General features: G+C 41.6%; 1 protein-coding gene across 1 annotated transcript in view; it reads left to right on the top strand.

Moving 5' to 3' along the window:
* Nucleotides 1–13304: 13304 nt before the first annotated feature.
* fam193b (family with sequence similarity 193 member B) overlaps nt 13305–23344 on the top strand; it is a gene marked incomplete at its 3' end in the record, with an annotated part of 84864 nt that continues 74824 nt past the window's right edge. Inside the window, exon 1 of the mRNA XM_043704118.1 lies at nt 13305–13730. Within this exon, the coding sequence (XP_043560053.1) occupies nt 13320–13730 (411 nt within the window). The remainder of the gene's footprint in view (nt 13731–23344) is intronic.

Below are 23344 nucleotides of genomic sequence, written 5' to 3'. Positions count from 1 at the left end.
AGCCCTTCTCCTTGGATGCTGCCTGACCTGCTGCATTTTTCCTGCAACACATTTTCAGCTCTGATCTCCAGCATCTGCAGTCCTCACTTTCTCCTAGTAAAAACAAAAGAACTACATGCACACTTGTTGCTGTGTTGTGTGGGGTCTATTTATATTCATGCAATGGGAAGCATGAGATTCCAGAGAGATGAGTAGCTTTGTTCTGGACATTTCTAGAGATTTGTCAACACACACATTCTGTGGTTAATAGCACCCATTTTAATCCAGCAAGAGTCCATTTTAAAATAAATAATAAAGTAGTGGACTTTTAAAAATGTAATGATTTCTCATCATGCTTTATGGCACGACAGTCTATTGATATGACACTGGTATTCACCTCATTGTCAATTACAGACAGTACGGCTCCAGCATGTGTCGAACATTTATCAAACTTTGATTTCTATTAACTACTAGCATAAAAGTAAAGCACAAAATGTACAGGAATGTAAATATTAACCAAATAGAACATATTGCACTAAAAATTAAGTATAGAAATGAAAAAGTCAATGAATAAAGACCCAAGATGATGGAATAAAAGTAAGCCATTTGCCTATCGAGTCTGCTCCACCATTCACTGAGATCTTTACTGATCTAAGTATCCTCAACTCTAAATTGTGAATGTTTGTTATACAGTTACTGTTGAAAAACCTTGCCAATGAGCTCATTTAAATGTTCACATTTGAAGTAAACCAAGGAATAGTAAGTGGGGAATACATAAATGATGACAGGCAGAGAGGAAAGATGTAGTTCAAGTGAAAATCCAGAAACCCAATTCTGATAAAAAGAGCAGAGAACATGGAATGAGCAGAACACGAACATGACAGAACCAGCACAGAAACAGCCTACACAGAGAGAACAGTATAAAAAAAAGGTCAACACCAGAACAAAGACAAACAAACTTTAACAGAAAACCTAATTAGTTCATGTAACAAATTTTGCAAGTGAAATCATAAATTGGAAAGCTGACCAATCAATCAATCAAGATAAAATTAGATGATTAGGAATCAACATAAATTCACATTAATACATATTAGAAAGTGGTGGTGGTAGTTGAGCAGGGCCTATCAGTTAACGAGAGGGGAGAAGCCAGTCACATTTTATTAATCAGTTAATTTATGCTTCAGACCTCTTTTATTAATTTGCAAAGTCTCCATGAGAAATTATTTTGTGCATTCATATGCTAATTATGGCAACCGGCTGGCAAACATATTCCAAATCTAACACATTATCATATTTGTACACAATTTTGTACTTCTATACAGGGGTAATACTGTATTAGGTAGTGATAAGGTTAAATTGAAACTAATTTCTGGCATTAACCTGATACCGAAGGGCATTTCTTCAATAATCAAATATGTTGAAAATACATAATTACCTCTAATTATTACTCTAATTAAACAGGGCTTAAAATGAAGACCAATGGAGGCAGTGAAGGACTATCAGTACAATATTCTTAACTATATGCCAGAAGATAGTATTTAGGTCCATCAATAAGCTAATTTCACCAACTAGCATTTTGACAAACCAATTCCACTTAGCTGCATGGGTAATTTCTCTTCCATATATTGGATACAATAAAGTTATGAAACCATTCTTCATAAACAATTATTATTTTACTGTAACTTGAACACTTGAATAGTTTCCTTGGTAACCATTCCAGGCCCCTCTGATAAAAATAATGTGAATTCCCTTCTTACTTCAACCTTCCATTTGTATCCCATGATTTTTCGAATGCTCTGCCATTACAAATAGTTTGTAGTTAAGGTACAATGTTTATGTTGGTAAAATAAATATGATTCTTAACCACAGAACATTTTAAATTGATTAAAATTAAAACCTAGTAACCAAATTCATATAAATCCCAGTTACAATGCTCATTACGAGGATGCATAGAGACTTCTATATTTATTGAAGCACCTTCCAGCTTTTACCTTTATCATTTACAGCTTTCAAAATTTGATGTGATCTACTTCTAATTTAATACACATCTTATCTTCATAGATTAGACTATATGGAACAAAATACAAACTTTAGAGGATTACAGGGTAGCTAGGAAAGAACTCAAAAATGCACTGAAGACAGCTAAGAGGGGACACAAAAAGCTGTGGAGGGAAGGATTAGGGAAAACCCAAAGTCGTTCTACACTTATGTGACGAATAAGAGAATGATCAGAAAGAGGGTAGGGCAGATTAGGAATAGTGGAGGGAACTTGTGCCTGGAGTCTGAAGAGGTAGGGGAGGCTCTAAATGAGTTTTTTGCTTCCGTATTCACTAGAGAAAGTGAGAACACCGTGAACCAGGTTAATAGGCTTGAACTGATTGATTTGGAAAGGGGATGTGCTGGATATTCTGGGAAGCGTCAAGATGAATAAATCCCCAGGGACGGACCAGATATATCCAAGGTTAGTACAGAAGTGAGAAATGAGATTGCTGTGCCTCTGGCAATAATCTTTGCATCCTCACTCTCCACGGGAGTAGTACTGGCTGATTGGAAGGAGGTGAATGTTGTTCCTCTGTTCAAGAAAGGAAATAGGGAAATCCCTGGGAATTACAGAGCAGTCAGTCTTACATCTATGGTAAGCAACTTACTGGAACAGATTCTGAGAGATTGCTTTTCCAAATAGTCATAAATCCTTAGTTTGAAAGATAGTCAGTATGGCTTTATAAGGGACACGTTATACCTTATTGAGTTCTTTGAGGATGTGACAAGACAAGTTGAATGTTGAACCCTGGATGTGGTGTATATGGATTGCAATAAGGCATTTGATAAGGTTCCTCACGGTAGGCTAATTTAGAAAGTTAGCAAGTATGGGTTACAGGGAAATTTGGTTGTCTGGATACAGATTTGGCTGGCCAAAAGAAGACAGCGAGTGGTAGTGGATGGAGGTCGGCGACCAGTGGTGTCCTGCAGTGATCTGTTCTTGGGCCTCTGCTCCTTGTGGTTTTTTAATAAATGATTTGGTTGAGGAATTGGAAGGTTTATGGAGTCATAGATAGTGTCGAGGGCTGTTGCAGGCTACAAGAAGACGTTGACAGGATGTAGAGCTGGGCTGAGAAGTGGCAGATGGAGTTCAACCTGGATAAATGTAACGTGATTCATTTTCGAAGGTTGAATATGAATGCTGAATACTGGATTAAAGACAGGATTCTTGGCAGTGTGGAGGAACAGTGGGATCTTGGGATTCACGTACATAGATCCCTCAAAGTTACCACCCACGTTGATAGGGTTGTTAAGAAGGTGTATGGTTTTTGGCTTTCATTAACAGGGGGATTGAGTTAAACAGCCGTGAGGTTTTGCTGCAGCTTTACAAAACCCTGGTTAGACCACATTTGGAACATTGTGTCTAATTCTGGTCGCCTTGTGATAGGAAGGATGTAGATGCTTTAGAGAGGGTACAGAGGAGATTTACCAGGATGCTGCCTGGATTGGAGGGCTTATCTTATGAAGAGAAATTGAGCGGGCTTGGATATTTCACACTAGCGGGAAGAAGGAAGAGTGGTGATTTGATAGAGGTGTACAAGGTAATGAGATACATAGAGGAGATAGCTGAAGATTTTTCCCCAGGGCTGAAATATTCATCATGAGGGGGCATAAGTTTAAGATGATTGCAGGAAGGTTTAGGGGAGAGTCAGAGGTAGGTTCTTTACACAGAGGGGCAGGTGCTTGGAATGCACTGCTCGAGGTGGTAGTAGAGTCAGAGACATTAGGGACATTTAAGCAATTGCTGGACAAGCACATGGATCGTAGTAAATTGTGTGGTGTGTAGGTTAGGGTGATCTTAGATTAAATAAATGCTCAGCACAACATTGTGGGCTGAAGGGCCTGTGTTGTGCTGTCCTGTTCTATGTTCTCATTTCTAGTTTGAAGAGTTCATATGATTTACAGGGGTTATGTTCAGCAGTAATTACTAAAAGTCAAAAAATGAAGTTTGTTGTGGTTCATCTACTGTTAACAAAATGTCCACTTAATTAATGGAAAGAATGCTACTCAAAACTTTTGATACAGAAGATGCATCATATTACCTTAATTACTAAAGACACTTGTGGGAGAGACCCTGTGCTGAAGGATGCCTAGCGACAGACCCTGAACTGTAGTTATGTTTTTCAATACACACCTGAGTACCTCAGCTAAAGGAACAAATCTCCAAGAAGCTGGTGGCAAAAAGAAGAAATAAAAAAACTTTGCAGCAAGATGATCTGCACAAATCTTCCAGTGAAGTGTACACTGGGAATCTTAAAAGTTCCAGAAATCAGTAACTCTAACTTTCTTTTGAACTTTGAAAGCTAAACCATTACCTCAACTCTGAGACCCAAGTCTAACTGAACCTAATCTGACCTGCAGTTTGATTTGAAGGTCTCATCAATTCTTCAACTATCAGCATTCCAATCCAGATAATAGAAAATCGACTGGATTGTCAGAAATCTTCTCTTTTCTTATCCTTTGAGTTCAGACCCTTGGCACCAAAATGTTTTCCCAGTTGCCTTTTTTATTTTATCTCTGCAGAATCTTATTGTTTTGTCTATTGTGTAATTATGTGTAGAGATCAAGGGAGAATAGTTTGATTCTGAATAGTAAAATGCATGATAAGCAGTTTTTCATTGATTGTAAGAATAAGTTTATTTTGAATCAACAAGCTATTTTGAGTTTATGGAAGAAAACTGGTGAAATTCTATTCTGCTCTGGATAACAGTAATAAAGAGAAACAATTAGCCAAATGATGATTAAATGAAACATCGGGAGGAAGAACGTCTCATCTTCTACCTTGGGACCCTCCAACCACATGGGATCAATGTGGATTTTACCAGTTTCCTCATTTCCCCTTTCCCCACCTTACCCACATCCAACCTACCAACTCGGCACTGCCCTCCTGAACTGTCCTACCTGTCCATCTTCCTTCCCATCTATCTGCTCCACCCTCCTCTCTGATCTATCACCTTCACCCTCACCTTCATCTACCTATTGCATTCCCAGCTACCTTCTCTCCAGCCCCATCCTCCTCCCATTTATCTCTCAGCCCCCTTGGCCCACAAGCCTCATTCCTGATGAAGGACTTATGCTCAAAACTTCGATTCTCCTGCTCCTCAGATGCTGCCTGACTGACTGTGCTTTTCCAGCATGACACTTTTCGACTCTGATCTCCAGCATCTGCAGTCCTCACTTTCTCCCTCTCGAAATGAATGCTAATGTTGCAGTTGCCTTCCCAGCTGTCAACTGAACCTGTATGTTGTCCTTAAGAGAATCCTGAACTTGAACTCCCAAGTCCCTTTGTGCTTGAGGTTTCCAAAACCTTTCCCCATTTACAAAATAGTCTGCAGCTCTGTCCTTCTTACCAAAGTGTATAACCTCATACTTTACCAGATTCTATTCCATTTGCCACTTCTTTACCCACTGTCCTAGCCTGTGCAAGTCCTTTTGCAGTCTCCCTACTTCTTCAACATTACCTGTCCCTCCAGCTATCTTTGTCTCATCTGCAAACGTAGCAATAGTGCCCTCAATATTTTCATCGAGATTGTTAATGCGTAGTGTGAATAGTTTTGGCCTCAACATGGATCCTGTGGATCTTCACAACTCACTGGCATCCATCCTGAAAAATACCCTTTTTATCCCCACTCTCTGTCTTCTGAAAGTCAGCTAATCCTCTTTCCATCCCATTACCTGCACCTAACTCTATGGGTTCATACCTTATTGAGCAGCCTCCTGTGCGGTATCTTGTCAGAGGCCTTCTGGAAATCCAAATAGTTCACGTCCACTGACTCTCCTTTGTCTAACTTGCTTGTTATTTCCCCCAAAGAATTTTAATAGATTTGTCAGTAATTATCTCTTCCTGAAGAAGCTGTGCTCACTCAGCCCTATTTTACCATGAAATGAATCTAAAATCTTATCAATGACAGAAGTCAGGAGAAAGTGAAGATCAGAGCTGAAAATGTGTTGCTGGAAAAGCGCAGCAGGTCAGGCAGCATCCAAGGAGCAGGAGAATCGACGTTTTGGGCATGAGTCCTTCTTCAGGAAAGACAGAATGCAATGACAGAAGTCAGGCTAACTAACCTTTAGTTGCCTGTCATCTGCCTCCCTCCTTTCTCAAACAGTAGTGTTACATTAGCCATTTCCCAATCCTCTGAGACCCTCCCTGATTCCTGAAAAATCACCACCAATGCCTCAACAATGTCTCCCCAGCTTTTTCCTTCAGAACTCTGCGTTATAGTCCATCTAGTCTGGGTGATTTATCCACCTTCAGACCTCTACCATCATCTTTAAAGCACAGCAAGCCAGGAAGTGGTCTTCACACCTTTGTGCTCAGCTGTTAATACTGAACATGGTCGGGTATGGTGTGTTTTAGTTATAAAGAAAGGCTGGATATGCTGGGACTTTTTCACTGGAGTGTAGAAGGTTGAGAGGTGACCTTGTAAAAGTTTATAAAATAATAAGGGGTACTGATAGAGTTAATAGAGTTGTCTTTTCCCTAGGATGGGAGATTTCAAGACTAGCGGGCACGTTTTTAAGGTGGGAGGAGAGATATTTAAACAAGACATGAGGGCAAATTTTTTACACTGGTTAACTCAGAATAAACTTTCATCAAAAATGGTGGATGCAGATAATTATAACATTTAAAAGACATTTGGATAAGTGCATGAACAGGAAAGGTTTGGAGGGATATGGGCCCGGAGCAGGCAGTTGGGACTAGTTTAGTTTGGGATTATGGTCAGCATGGGCTGGTTGAGCCAAAGGGTCTGTTTCCATTGTTACGAAGATGTGGGTGTACTGTACCTTTTAAGAGAACTAAAATCTAGCAGAACAATCTGACAGCACCAAGTGTCCTGAATAAGATACAATGAAACATGTGATCCAGCTACTGGGGTAGCTAGGGTAACTGGTTGCCTAGAGACAAAAAAGATTTGAATTAGGCCAATCAGTTTAAATTATACCCTGGAAAATACCAAATTCCAATCAAGTTTGAATTTAATATATTGATAACCTTAAAAGCCAGCGACACAATCCAATGCATTAGGAGTATAGGACCGGGGAAAATTGAACAGTTGGGAGGATAACTGCCAAGCCACCAGCAAATAAAGACTGCCCGAAAAATAGCTCTCTTAAAGATACCTTTATCGATTAGTGACCTGTGAAGCAGAATCTTCAAGAAGAAGAAAAGAAGACAGGAATACAGAGAAGAACCGAAAGCTGCCTGGTTTTGAGATAAGAAGTTTTGTTTTGTAAATCTTAATTGGGATTTTTATCAGACCAGTATTATAGAGGGGAAGGTAAATAGTTATTAGTTAATTATCCTCTGTTATACTTTAAGAAACAAAATTGTTAACTTTTACTTTAAATAGTTTTTGGCCTCTCGAATTTTAACAGATTATGGCACGGGATAAATCTTTTCTGTGTTGCTCGCTTAAATTAAGCACGAGGGTTTACCCCATGTCATGACACCATGCTGTATGACTCTATGAAAGAAAAGAAAAGCTCACTCTCCATTTCATTGACAGGGTGATGGAAGAGGAGGAGGACACTCCTTTATCCATAAGGCCATGTCACCCACAGTGTGGAACTCAGGTTATTGCAGTGTCCTGGGTGAAAAATAATGTAGAGCTTTACCAGGAAGATCAGTAATCTAAACTCCACAAGAGAATGTGGCACTATCCTTTCAGTTAACTCATGCATGTCCGGCTAGCTCTGTTTCCAATTCTGCTACTGCATGTACATCTCACTACAACTCTTAGTATTGTATGCAGCATGGCCCCCACACCACATTCTCCCAAACTACTCATTCTTCCTGCCCTCTGTCCTTCCATTCGCTCACTGGAAACCTCTCCTGCTCACGCATCACTGCTAACTGCTGTTCCATCTACATCCATAACTTAATCCCTCCCTTTGTGTTTGTGTCTCTGTCTGTCTGTCACTCACTCCCTCACTCATTCACTCACTCACTCACTCAGACACAGACATGACTGCAAAGTCATCTATCCCCCACCATTCCCAATCAACATGGCACCACCTGACCAATATCCTGTTGTGTAGGTAGCAGTGGTGTCAGTAATCAGACAAACCCCTTGACTGTGGCAGTACTCCCTAATTTAGTATCGTCTCCCTATTCTATACTAATGACTGCCCCTTTTTGTCTTGAATACATCATTATTTGCTTTAAACACATTCAATACATTTCGGTGGTGAACTGCTGGCATGTGCTGCAGGTCTGATGTTGACAATGTGACAATGCTCAGAAACACGTCCACCCTCTATATGACTGATAGTGTTCAATCCTTCTCACTATCACAATCTTCCTGCTTTTCCCTCTATGGTAAAAAATAAATCTGACTCACAAAGGCTGGCACCCTGTAACTGGGCACGGATGACCTTGTTTGCTAAGAAAGCAATGTAAGCCACACAGGGGCTGTAGGTCAGTGGCGAATTCACTGTTTGAGCATTAAGGAAACAAATTAAGAGCTGTAAGCCTCATTGTGTGTGTGAGAGAGATAAGCATGAAAGTCACAGCTGTTCCTCAGCTTCAAAGCAAAGCATTGAAGAGCTGAAGTGGTGTCCAGGTTGGACTGAGAGCAAGCATGATGACTTTGCAGAGCTTGTAGTTTCCTACTGCCAAGTTGTGTAGATGAAGGGTTGAGGAAGATGTGGATATTGATTCAGTTGATTTGAGATGCTTGCCTTTTGCAAGACAGCTGAAAAGCCTGTTTCTCTTTTTCTATGCTTTTACTTGCTTTTTGGTTTGCAACAAAGATGATAAAATTTTGGAGTTCGTTGTGAAGGATGAGATTTCTGAATACCTGGAAGTGTATGGTAAAATAGGACAAAGTCAGCATGGTTTCATCAAGAGGTCATGCCTGATAAATCTGTTAGAATTCTTTGAGGAAGTAATTAGCAGCTTAGACCAAGGACTGATTCGGGATAGTCAATATTGCTTTGTGCATAGGCAATCATATCTCACCAACTTGATTGAGTTTTATGAAGAAGTAACTAAGAGGATTGCTGAGTGGTGGATGTTATCTACCTGGACTTCAAGAAGGCCTTCGTCAAAGAGCCATACAAGAGGCTGCTGAGTAAGATAACAGCCCAAGGTGCTAGCACGGATAGAAGATTGGCTGTCTGGCAGAAAGCAGAATGGGGATAAAAGGGTCCTTCTCAGGATGGCAGCCAGTGACAAGTGCTGTTTCGCAAGGATCAGTTTTGGGACCACAACTTTTCACAATATACATGAATGATCTAGATGAAGGAACTGAAGGCATTCTGGCTAATTTTGCAGATGATACAAAGATAAGTATTGGAACAGGTAGTATTGAGGAGGCAGGAGGCTGCAGAAGGATTTGGACAGGTTAGGAGAGTAGGCAGATGGAGTACAATATGGGAAAGTGTGAGGTCATGCACTTTGGTAAGAAGAATACAAGCATGACTATTTTCTAAATGAGGAGAAAGTTCAAAAGTCCGAAGTGCAAAGAGACTTGGGAGTTCTCGTCCAGGATTTTCTGAAGGTAAACTTACAGGTTGAATCAATCGTTAGGAAGGCAAATGCAATGATGGCATTTATTTTGAGAGGATCTTGAATATGAAAGCATGGATATACTTCTGAGGCTGTATCAGGCTCTGGTCAGATAAGTATTGTGTGCAGTTTTGGGGCTCATAACTCGGGGCGGATGTATTGGCCCTGGAGTGAAGTTCAGAGGATGTGGATGAGAATGGTCCCAGGAATGAAAAGCTTAATATATGAAGAATGTTTGAAGAGTCTGGGTCTGTACTCTATGGAGATTAGAAGATTGAGGAATAATCTAATAGAAACTTACAGAATACTGAATAGCCTGGACAGAGTGGATGTTGGGAAGATGTTTCCATTGGTAGGATAGACTAGGACCCGAGGGCACAGCCATAAAGTAAAGGGAAGACCTTTTAGAATACAGATAAGGAGAAACTTCTTCAGCCAAAGAGTGGTGCCACAGAAGGCTGTGGAGGCCAGGCCATTGAGTATACTTAAGATGTAGATAGATTCTTGATTGTCAATGGGATCAGAGATTACGGGGAGAAAGTGGGAGAATGGGGTTGAGAAACTTATCACCCATGATTGAATGGCGGAGCAAACTCAATGGGCTGAATGGCCTAATTTCTGCTACTGTGTCTTATGGAGATCTCCTTTTTCCTGAAGCACTAGGGGTTTTCTCTGCTATAGCACTTACAGCGCACACCTTCCACCACTAGTGCACACGGTCCAGAATTGAAAATGGTTTTCAACCTCTGTTCTTTTGTATTCTTCAAAGGGAAAAGCATAAATCTGTCTCCCACCCAGACGTTTCTCCCATTACAATTACAGACTGAGAGAACTCACAGGAGATTATGGTTCAATTTGCAGTGCATTTCTCTCTTTGATGGTTTCTCTTTGAATCTTCCTTGAACTGCCAAGTACTATATTTTAGGGTCTACCTTGACACTGATGAGAAACCACACAAGCCTTTCAGATTGTCACTAGTTACATTGCCCAGAATTTCTTGGTCACCTTTTAGTTGTGTGTACTTTTTATTTAAGTGTTTCAATGAAAAGTTCACTATGTCTGTAGCTGATCCAAAGTTAAGATCTGTGGTCATGAAACAATTTTAATTGAGTTCTGTTATAACTTGGGTTCATGAGTTGCTGATATAATTGTATCATGGAGGAGAAACAAGCTAAATTTAGCAATTTCATGTAATACCATTGTGGCGTCTAAAGTCCAAATATTTGATTGCAAAGTTCTATCTTGGAGGTAGTATTATGGGGACAATAATATATATGTTTTAAAGCTGGCAAGTAACATCATAAAAACAACTTTATTGCCCTGCTTAGAGATTTATGACAACTTCAAACTAATTAAAGAACTTAGCATTTCAACCACAACAGTAAGCAGTTCTTCCTTTCCAGGAGTTTTAGTGAGCCTGTAGAATAGGGTTGGACCTCTTACTGAATGTGGATTCATAGACAATAAACATGGAAATTGCTGGAGAAACTCAGCAAGTCTGACAACATTTGTGAAAAGAGAAACAGTTAATATTTTGGTTCCAATATCACTCTTTTCTAGAACTCTGGGTTCTCCATGGTTGAATAGATGCTTGGGTTATTACTGTACGAGAACAGCTTGGCTAGGTAAATGGATTGTTTTGGAGTACATCCTCATTCTGTGCTGATGAAAGATGTCATATTTCTATATGTGTTACCATGTTTCATTCCAAGATGGCAGTTTCGTAGAACTCCTCAGCCAAAGTTCCCTCCGTTTCTTTTGTGTTTTCTTCATTCATTGTTCTCAATGATGTCCTGAACTTCAGGCCCCAGTGCGGACATGGACCTTTGCCACGCCACGTCTGCACTATCTCCTAGCTCACGTGATTGTCTCTGACTCAGTGTGACAGTCTCTCGGTTGCCTGGCTTGACAGTCTTTCAGATCAGCATGGACTTCCGGCCTCAAGATGATTCCAGAGTAGTCTCCTGGCCTCAAGGTGAAGCCCAGTGTGGTCTGGAGCCTCAGTGCCAGAGTGGACTGTGTGGGAAAGATTGTTATTGTAAACTTTTTAATTTCTGAATTGTTCTAATTTATTTCTTTGGTCTGTAATGCTTGATTTCTTATTTCTTTATTATTCTAAATTCTTTTGCCTAAGAATTTGTACTTAAGAACTTGGATCTTTGTATCTAAGATGGCGCCATATGTGGTGAATTGTAAACTTTTCATTGTACTCATTTAAGTACGTATCACAATAAATCTAATTCTATTTTCATTCGACATTCTTATTGAGGAGGTGAATTTTAACATGGAGGCAGATGAATATGGTTCACTTCAATGGAGGTTTTCTTCAAAATAAAACCAAGATTAGAGTTCTTGGTATCAGTGACCAGCATTGCTCAGACAACAAGTGTTGATGAAAAGTTGTTTATACTGTCATAGTTCGCAACAAATAGAGTAAACATTGAAGGCCTTAAGTTCGTTTCCAGTTCAGAATAATCAGGGATTGATTTTTAATTTAGAAAACCCAGAGATTTAACGTTTTTAGGGGTCAGAAACAATTTTCGTTTCCCTCCTTATTGGAGTTCAGGACAATTCAGGGAAAACAGTCAACTCACTGGAAAAGTTTACTTTGTGCGGTTCCCAAATAGGGCAGTTTGGTTTGACACTGCAAATTATTACTAGCTTATAAAGATCATTGTTTTGAGAGTATTCATGTGAGAAGACATACATTTCACAGGGAAGAAACTATGAAGAATCATTAAGCCAAACTTAAAATTTCATACAGAAGTGTAATTCCTCTGGATTTAAATCTCTGCAAATTAATGGTGTTGAGAAATACATTGTAAAGTTCCTTTTGTTGTGTGTTTCAAGATTTTTCTGAACTGTCCCTTTTTTTGATGAACAGTGAAGCCAAGGTGCATCTCATCACTGCCAATCAGCCAGTGACTTTATCATTGTCTTTCAGGCAGTTAACCCAGACTGAATCTGCCAAGGTGAGGCCAGGGGTAGTCCAAAGCAAGGTCAAGCTATTTTATGGGGCATAATGGATCAGAAGGTTGACTGGTCTTGGAAATGATAGTGAATTTACAGTGTAGTTTTATTAGGTTACTACCTGGTATGTCAAAATATACAAATCTTCGCACAAACTTTGAATGTCAAAATATGAATATTGAGAAACATTCGAAAAATTGGGGCTATTTTCGTTTAAAACTTTACAACAATGAAGTGACATGAACTACAAAATAAAATGGGCAGACTGCAGTAGAGAAGGTTGAGGAAGAGGTATAAGAATGTTTTTAAAAGGACTGAGGCTAAAGCGGGAGAACCAAACCTCCTTCCTGAGGCGCCGGAATCACATGTTGGAGTGGTAGTGGGGAGGTGTGTAACAGAGAAAATATCAAAACAAGATGTGGTACTGAGCTGGAAAAGCGCAGCAGGTCAGGCAGCATCCAGGGAACAGGAGAATCGACGAAGGGCTTATGCCCGAAACTTCGATTCTCCTGTTCCCTGGATGCTGCCTGACCTGCTGCGCTTTTCCAGCAACACATTTCCAGCTCTGATCTCCAGCATCTGCAGACCTCACTTTCTCCTCAAAGATGTGGTACTGAAACAGTGAGAAAAATCAATTGTAGGCAAATGTAAATCAGGACTTTTTTTTGTAGTGGGAGGAACTGTCAGCATGGAATGCTTGGCAATACTGAAATGTTGTAAGGTCTCCATCTCCTTTTGCTCTTTGCGCTGTGTTCACTTTCCTGTAAGAAACTGCAGACGGAGCTGGATTGAATTGGACGACCTGCTGCCTGTATGAAAGATGGCGACCGCCGCTGTGCCCTCACTTGTGACAGATGGAGGCCGCTTTCCTGCCTGCTTTCCGGTTGACGTCAGTCACCCTCTCTCCCCCGCCCCCTCCCCCCACCAACCTCCGCTCGCTCGCCGCCATATTGGAGTCTGTTTCCCTGGAGCTCGAGTGGGTTTGTACCGGAGTGAACTGGGAGTGGGATTGGAGCTGGGGATGAGCTGTGCCGAGGAGAAACAAGTAGCCGCCCGGCGGAAGAAGAACAAACGGGGAGCGGCGAACGGCGCCGTGGTCCCGGGAGAGAGCCGCAGTCCCAGTCCGGCGGAGGAGGTGCTGAGGCCGCTGCAGAGCGAGCAACCGCGAACGGGGATGGAGCCGGAGCCTGGCCCAGGCCCAGGCCCAGGCTCAGGCTGGAGCGGGGAGCAGGTAAACAGCAGGGAGCAGCCCCTCTCCCCACCGCCGCGGACCGAGAAGGGGCTCTGTGTGTGTGTGTGTGTGTTTGGGGTGGCCTGTGGATTGCAGTGAGTAGCCGACTTCCCCCATCCTCTTCCCCCCCCCCCATCTCTTTCTGTCTTTGGGCCGCGTGTTAGGGATGGGAGTGTGGAGGGGATAGGGTTACACTTGGGCTTGGGTGAGGTGGGGGTCCATCAAAGGGGAGCCCCCATCTCTCTGCTTCAAGTAAAGAGGATGCTGCTCAATATTGGACCTTACAGCTCGGAAACAGACCCTTCGGTCCAACTCGTTCATGACGGCTAGACATTAGTCCCATTTGGTCCACATCCTACTTCTCCTATTCATATACCCATCCAAATGCCTTTTAAATGCTGTAACTGTACCCGCCTCCACCACTTCCTCTGGCAGCTCATTCCATACACATACCAACCTCTGTGTGAAAAAGTTGCCCTTTGGTCCCTTTTAAATCCTTCCCCTCTCACCCTATACTTTTCAAAGACCTTGACTATTCACCCTATCCATGCCTCTCATGATTTTATAAACCTCCACAAGGCCACCCCCCTCAGCCTCTAATGCGCCAGGGAAATTACCTCCAGCATATTCAGCCTCTCCCTTTATCTCACCCTTCAATCCAAGCAGTATCCTTGTAAATCTTTTCTGAACCATTTCAAGTTTAACAACATCTTTTGTCTAGCTGAGAGACCAGAATTGAACACAGTATTCCAAAACTGGCCAAACCAATGTCTCGTACAGCCGAACGTGGCATCCCAATTTCCTACTCGATGCTTACGCTACACTGTTTACCTGCAACTCCACTTTCAAGGAACGTCAATGAACCTGCACGTCTGGTCTCTTTGCATGGCAACATTCCCCAGGATTGTCTATGTCTTGCCTGGCTTTGCATTTCCAAACTGCAACACTTCCCATTTATCTAAATTAAACTCCATCAGCCAATCTGATCAAGGTCCCATTGTACTCTGCGGTAACCACCTTCACCGTCCACTACAGTACTAATTTTGGTGTCATCTGCAAACTTACTAACCGTTCTTCCGGAATTCACATCCAAATTATTTATAAATGACAAAAAACAGTTGACCTATCACCGATCCTTGTGGAACACTGCTGGTCACAGACCTCCAGTTCGAAAAACAACCCTTCACCACCATCTTCTAAAACACGTTTCACGGTCTTGGTATGTTGAATACCATTTTTAAAACGAAAGCATTAAAAATGCAGTGTTTTTGATTCTGAGTGGATTAACTTGTGCCAATAATCGGCCGCTGGATGTTACTCTGAAGCAGTAATAGAAACTGAAACTGTCCTCTTTGTATCGTGTATTCTGTCTAAATTGTGCCTTTCATCTCCAAAATATATGCAAGTTTGAGGGCAGAATGTATTCAGTAGAGTGTCATTTTTGTTGCCATCACTTAGTTATGGAATGGACTAGTTCTGAACTCATAGAACTTTTATGTCCCGCGATGCATTGGTAAATGTAGTTTACTGTTGTCAGTTTACTGTTGTCAGTTTATTGTTGTGTACTTCTAGATTTATTTGAGCAGGACAGTTGCTTCTGAGCAGTTAGTTACTGAATAAATTATGCTCTTCAGTTAATTTTTTGTTATCAAACTGTTGATTTTGTCTCAGGTAAAGCAATTTGCTTTTGGTTGATGGACCATATGTCCATGCTAAGAAATACAGAGAAAAGGTTTGGAATTGCACTGCAGGTCAGTCGGTATCTGAAAGTGCAAGGTAGCTTGATTGTTAGTTCTTGTGCAATTACAGAATAATCAGTTCTGATAAAGATTAGTTATTCATGAATAACTAATGTGTTCTATGTCATCTGTGGAATTTTATCATAGTTTTTCCCTATTGTTCATTGGAAATTAATATGCACAGGTAAATAACATTGCAATAGGTGTCATTAATTATATAATAATTGTTTTAAAAAAGTTTGTACACAGTAATAGTGCTGCATGGTCTCCCAGTGCACCTGATGAAATTGTGTGCAAAGCTTTACTTTGCAAGGATGGACGAGTATGAATAAAAACATATCGGGGAAAATATTATAAATTACAACCCTCGAGTGAATATAAGTCTGCTGAACCAATTACATAGCAGTCTCTTACAATTTCTCCCTTGGTGTTGAGCAATAAATGGTGGAGGATCATGGGTGGAATGCACCCAGTGTCTCAAACTTGGTCCTACTTGAATCCAAGGCAGTGTTTCACTTGTCAAAGCCAGTTTCTGTATTATTTGGATTTTTGTCTTTTGTTCTTATGGATTTCAGCTTTTCATTTCTTGCAGTCAAATGTATTTTGTTTGTTAACCAACAGCCTACTTGGATTTTGACTTTTTGTCCTTCTCAACTTAATTTTCATTTAATATTTAACTCTTCATCTACTTGGCATCACTATCCTCTCTTTATTTCTTCTGACTGTGTCCTGATTGCCTTGGCTTACTGTTAAATATTTTGATTCCTATGATCGAAACTGCTCCAGTGACAATCATAAAATTGCCTGGTGACAATAGGTACTTGTACAATGGATGAGGCTAGTTTGCTTTCCTTGCTATTACAGAAACCAAATTGTATGTAGTGTTAAGCGAATAGTGAGGGTACCTACTATCTCGTGCTCCCAGGAGGAGGTTGAACACTTCATCAACTTCACAAACACCTTCCACCCTGACCTCAAGTTTACCTGGACCATACAGCCCTCCCCTTCCTGGACCTCACCATCTCCATTTCTGGTGACGGACTCAATGCGGACATCCACTACAAACCCACTGACTCTCACAGCTACCTGGACTACACCACCTCCCACTCTGCCTCCTGTAAAAACGCTGTCCTTATTCCCAATTCCTCTGCTTCTGCCACATCTGCTCCCAGGAGGACCAGTTCTACCATAGAACATCCCAGAAGTATACTGTGTCTGTCTTCTGAGGAGCTTGTTGTGATTTTCTGCTGTACATTGGAAATGGCAATCCATGAGTTGAGCATTGTATTCTGTTTTTATGGGGGTGTCTTTCAAAACCTTTGTGTCTGTCGCATTCCTCCTCATTTGAGCAGATCCTGAGCAGGGCTTGTCAGTAGGAGATGGCTTCTTTAACATGTTTAGGGTGGAAGTTAAAGTGTGGCATCATGAGGTTATTCATGGGCTTGCGGTAGAATGAAGTGTCCATCTTGGATGGAGATCTGTGAACCCAAGAATAAAACGGATTCTGAAGAATAGTCCGTGGTAAGTCTGGTGTGTTGAAACTTGTTGATATCGCGATGTAGTCATTTCAGTAATTCCTCTTCATGAGTCCAAAGGGAGAAAATGACATTGATGTATCCTATTACATGGACTACTATTCAAACTAACCTCACAATGCTGGACTTCCCTAGCTTCCGTACCCATGAAGATGGCCTCAATCGTGATCTTGGGTTCATGTCGTGCTGCGTATGACCCCACCACACTATTCTGTATTTGAAAAATCTTCCTAACTGCGTTTTGACACCGTCACTCTGTTAAATTGCTATGAGCTCTCTACCTTAGTTTGTAGAGTTTTGAATTACTTATTACTTTGGTTAGATCCTCGGCGTGCAACTTTTATTTGTTATTCCAGTGATTTTGGTTTGTCTCCGCCACCATGTTATTTTAAATTTTTTATAATTATCTCTCTGCCTCATTTAGTCAGATTATAGGTGATCCCTTCACTTGTTATTTAGCTGTTGACACTTTATTCGCACCATCTGACACTTGTGAACACTTGCAGCGACCTATTGTTTGGCCTGTCGACACTCCACTCGCACCATTTGTATGATCTTTACGTCTCTCTGCCTATAAATCCTGTGCCTGTGCACCACTCTGTCATGTCACCTGACAAAGGGGCAGCACTCAAAGCTTGTGGTTTCAAATAAATCTGTTAGACTGTAACCTGTTGTCATCTGACTTCTGACCTTGTCCAGCCTAGTCCAACACCGACTCCTCCACATTACAGATAAACTGATATCTGTTAAGTGGGAGACTTTAAAAAATGTGGTAATGAGAGTTCAGAGTCAAAGAGTGTGGTGCTGGAAAAGCACAGCCAGTCAAACAACATCCAAGGAGCAGGAGAATCAATGTTTCGGGCATAAGCCCTTCATCAGGAGCGAGAGTTCAGGGCCAGCAAGTTTCTGTTCGTGAGGACCAAGCCTAGCAGGAGTAGGGAACACTGGATGACAAGAGGTATTGAGGCTCTGGTCAAGACAAAAGGAGACCTATACCAATATACCGGCCACTACAGCGGACAGCTGAAACTGACAACCGGAAGCAGCAGGGACAGGCCACTATAAATGCCGGAGGAAATACCACAGAAGCGCTTCATAGGAGGCTCCCAAGCACTGAGGATGTCACCTAGACAGGGGACGAAACGTTTGCAACAAAAACTTCCAGCTCGGCGAACAGAACCACAGCAACGAGCACCCGAGCTACAAATCTTCTCACAAACTTTGATGACCTATGTTAAGTATAGGCAGTTGGGTTCAAATAAAACCTTTGACAATTGGGGGATATTTTGATAAGTCCAACCAGGGAGAACTTGCACAGTTAACGGTAGGGCCTTGGAGAGTATTGTCAAACAAAGAGACCAAGGGGTGTCTGTAAGTATTCCTTGAAAGTAGCGTCAGAAGTAGACTGGATGCTGAAGAAGGCATTTGATATTCTTGCCTTAATTTGTCAGTGTGTTCTCTGGTATCATCTAACACTTAAGAGGGAAGAAAGGAGACATGAGAGTTTTGGCAGACAGGGGAACGAAAAATCCAATGAGATTCTATAAGTATATTAATTGCAAAAGAGTAATGAGGGAAAAAGTAGGGCTTAACAATCAACAAGGCCATCAATGTTTGGAATCTCAGGAGATGGGTGGGGATCCTAAATGAATATTTCATGTCAGTATTTACAGTGGAGAAAGGCATGGAAGCTAGGGAACTTCTGGAACTAAATTAGGGATTTCTGGAATCAGAAGAGAAGGTGATGGAGGTTTTAAAACACAAAGGTAGATAAATCCCCAGGATCTGATCAAGTGTACCCCAAGACATTGTGGGAAGCCAAGCACTGTGTCCAAGGATAAGACAGGGAACTACAGTCTGGTGATTCTAATGTCAGCGTTGGCAAGGTTTTTGGAGGGAATTTTGAGAGACAGGATCTGCATGCATTTTGAAAGGCAAGGAGAGATTAGGGATAGTCAGCATGGCTCTATGTATGGGAAATTGTCTTACAAATTGATTGCGTTTTTTAGAAGGGGTGACTGAGAAGGTAGGTCAAGGCAGCGCGGTAGACATTGTTTATATGGACTTTGATGTGGAGGTGCTGGTGTTGGACTGGGGTGGACAAAGCTAAAAATCATTCAACACCTGGTTATAATCTAATAGATTTATCCAAAAGTACAAACTTTTGGATTGCTGCACTTTCATCAGGTAGCTAGCAGGGCAGGATCATAGGACACAGACTTTACAGTAAAAGATTAAGTTGTCATACAACTGATGTAATGTATTGAACGAACCTAGATTGCTGCTAAGTTTTTAATCACTTAGAATGGGGATGTAGGATTCAGTTGATTAATATGTAACTTCTTTCAAGTTTTACTTATTAATCAATTGAAACCTGTTAAGTGATTAAAGACTTAGCAGCAATCTAGGTTAGTTCAATACATTGCATCAGTTGTATGACACTTTGATCTTTTACTATAAATTCTGTGTCCTATGATCCTGCCCCACTAGCTACCTGACCAAGGAAGAGTGCTCTGAAAGCTTGTACTTTCAAATAAATCCGTTGGACTATGACTTGGTATTGTTTTTAACTACATAGGCTTTAGCAAGGCTTTTCACAAGATACTGCTTGGTAGATTGGTTAGTAAGGTTAGCTCCCTCGGGATCCAGGCAGAGCTAGTCAATTGATTTAAAAAATTGGCTTAATGGTAGTAGGGGGTTATTCAGACTGGAGGCCTGTGAGCGCCAGTGTGCTGCAAGGGCTGCTGGGTCCACTGTTGTTTATCATTTTCATAAACAATTTGGATGAGAATATAAAAGGCATGGCTACGAAGTTTGCAGATGATTCCAAAATTGGTGGTTTGGTGAACAGTGAAGAAGGTCATCTAAGAGTACAATGGGATCTTGATTGAACTGGGCTGAGGAATGGCAGATAAAGTTTAATTTACATAAATGTGAGGCGTTGTAATTTGTAAGGCAAACCAGGGTAGGACTTACACAGTTCATGTTAGGTCCCTGGGGAGTGTTGTTGAACAAGGTGACAGAGGGGGTGCACGCACATTTCCTGAATGTGGTGTCACCGGTAGACAAAAGGGTGAAGAATGTGTTTGACACACTGCCTTCATCAGTTAGGGTCAAAAATCACATGACACCAGATTGTAGTCTAATGGGTATTTGAAAACATTAACTTTCGGAGTGCTGCTGCTTCAGATGCTAGAGAGAGAGAGAGAGAGAAAGACCTTAGACACAGAATTTATAAGGAAAAGATCAAAGGGTCATACAGCTCAGGCAAATTAATTGAACACACCTAACATGGCTCTTAAATCTTTAATCAGTTGGAATGGAGGTGCAGGTTTCAGTTGATTAATGTGCAAATCCCATAACTTTTTTCAAGTCATTCTCCTGAGATAACTTAGTGTTATTGCTATAAAAGGTGACACCAACGGTCACACAAGGTATCTTAGGCATGAGGTCTTGGAGTCTGTCTTAACCCAGAGTCAAACTGGTTTCTGGATGTCACGTTACAACTGTATAAGACATTGGTAAGGCCACTTTTGGAGTACAGCATACAATTGTTTGCCCTGCAGTAGGAAGGATTTAATTAAACTGAAAAGAGTGCAAAAATGACTTACAAGGATGTTACTGGGACTAAAAGGAGAGGCTGGATAGGTTGTGCCTTTGTTCCCTGGGAGCCTGGAAGGCTGAAGGGTGAGCTTTATAGAGGTTTATGAAATCATGAGGGGCACGAATAGAAAGACTAGCCAAGGGCATTTTCCCAGGGTAGGGGAGTCCAAAACTAGAGGGCTTAGATGAGAGTGGAGATATTTATAAGCCATGTGCAGGGCACCTTCTTCCACACAGTGGTTGGTGCGTGTATGGAATAAGCTGCCAGAAGAAGTGTATAGGAGGGTACAGTTACAACATTTAAAAGACATTTGGATAGGTACATGGTAGCAAAGGTTTGGTGAGATCTGGGGCCAAATTCAGGTAAATGGGATTAGTTCAGTTCAGGAAATCTGGTTGGCATTGACAATTTGGGCGGAAGGGACTGTTTCTGTGCTGTATGACTGTGATTCTGCGTGTAGTATGCAAGGAACTAATATGTGGCAAAATCGTTGTTGTAACTTAATAAAAATTATTCTTCTCTATCAAGTTGGGTATGGTTTTATGTCTAGATTTATGGAATAATTGAATTAATGAGGCTATTTGTTTAGTTTTCTATCTAAAATGTGAGTATATACGTGCTATAGTGGAGCCAAACTACGGTATCCTCCACTAGGAATGAGGCTTGTGGGCCAGGGACTCAGAATTGGGAGTGGGGTGGGGCTAGGGGGAAGGTAGGTGAAGGTGAGGGAGAAGGTGATAGGTCGGAGAGGAAGGTGGAGCAGATAGATGAGTAAGGTGATAAACAGGTCAGGAGGGTGGTGCCGGTTTGGAGGCTTGGGACTGGGATGGGGGGGGGCTGTAGAATGGGGAAACTGTTGAAATCCACATTGATCCCATGTGGTTGCAGGGTCTCAAGGCAGAATGTGAGGCATTCTTCCTCCAGCTGTCCAGTGGTAAGGGTTCAGTGATGGAAGAGGCCCAGCACCTGCATATCCTTGACTAAGTCGGAGGGGGAGTTGAAGTGTTCATCCACAGGGCAGTGGGGTTGGTTGGTGCGGGTGCCCCAAAGATGTTCTCTGAAACGATCCGCAAGTAGGCTTCCTGTCTCCCCGATGTAGAGGAGACCACATCAGGTGCAACGGATACAGTAGATGATGTTGGTGGAGGTACAGGTAAATTTCTGATGGATGTGGAAGAATCCTTTTGGGGCCTTGGACGGAGGTGTGGGTGTCGTCCCGTTTCCCCCCTTTTGTTGAAACAAAACGCCCAGAGACGGTGTAGTTTTGCCTTCATCTTTATTCCTGGAGGGAGAGAAAATGATTGCCCATGTGCACAGGGGCATGAGTTAATGATATTTTCTGGAACAGCAGTTTCTCAATGAACTATGTCGTCATTTTACAGGGAGGGGCATCCGGATAAGTCAACATACATATTAATTGGGTGACCGTTACAATCAACGAGTAGAAATAGTTGAGAATAAACCATTTGCTGTCACACAATGAATAACACTTCGCATAATGAATATGTTTCGCCTTGTTAACTGATACATACTGAATGCTGCCTCTTGTTAAATGGCTCAACATATTGACTGCTTTTCCAACTTGTTAACCCATTTCCCTTGCCTCCAGCATCCCATTGTTAACTGCAAGTTCTTATCTGATCTGAATCATGCTCAGCTGAACCTCTTGTTTCACTAAACTCAAAACTTAACTCTTTCCTCGCTTGCTTATACCCTATACACATTCTCATCCATTCAGGTTATTCAAAAATTATTTTCGTTTAACAAATTGATACTTGGCTAATGTGAAAGCTGTCAGGAAATGTATTTCAAAAGTCTGGAACAGCAAGCAACAACAAAATGTTTCCTGTGCTTTAGCAATTGAAGAGACAGTTTCAGTTCAGATTTAAATCTCAAATATTCGTGGAAAACCAGAAACTACCTCTGACATCTGTCTTATACCTATCTCCCCTCACTTTAAAGTTATGTCCCCTCGTGTTTGCTGTCCCCATACTTGGAAAAAGGCTCTCCCTGTCCACCCTATCTAACCCTCTGATTATCTTGTATGTCTCTATTAAGTCACCTCTCAACCTTCTTCTCTCTAACGATAACAGCCTCAAGGCCCTCAACCTTTCCTCATAAGACATTCCTTCCATAGCAGGCAACATCCTAGTAAATCTCCTCTGCACCCTTTCCAAAGCTTCCACATCCTTCTTATAATGCGGTGACCATAACTGTACACAATACTCCAAGTGTGACCATACCAGAGCTTTGTATAGTTGCTGCATAACCTCCTGGTTCCGGAACTCAATCCCTCTATTAATAAAGGCCAAAACACTGTATGCCTTCTTGCCAACCAGATTGACAGGGTTGTTAACTTTCAGAGATCTGTGTACATGGACACCGAGATCTCTCTGCTCATCTGCACTCCCAAGAATCTTACCATTAGCCCAGTACTTTGCATTCCGATTACTCCGTTCAAAGTGTATCACCTCACACTTGTCCACTTTAAACTCCATTTGCCACCTTTCAGCCTAGCTCTGCATCCTATCTATGTCTGTCTGCAACCTACAACATCTTTCGTCACTATCCACAACTCCACCGACCTTAGTGTCATCTACAAATTTAATAACCCACCCTTCTAAGCCCTCATCCAGGTCATTTATAAAAATGACGAACAATAGTGAACCCAACACCGACCCTTGCGGTACGCCGCTAGTAACTGGACACCAAGATGAACATGTTCCATCAACTACA

The sequence above is a fragment of the Chiloscyllium plagiosum genome, chromosome 14 (genome assembly GCF_004010195.1).
Source record: "Chiloscyllium plagiosum isolate BGI_BamShark_2017 chromosome 14, ASM401019v2, whole genome shotgun sequence".
NCBI lineage: Eukaryota > Metazoa > Chordata > Chondrichthyes > Orectolobiformes > Hemiscylliidae > Chiloscyllium > Chiloscyllium plagiosum.
The sequence above is the reverse complement of the archived record's forward strand: the minus strand, read 5'-3'. Positions and strand labels throughout refer to the sequence as shown.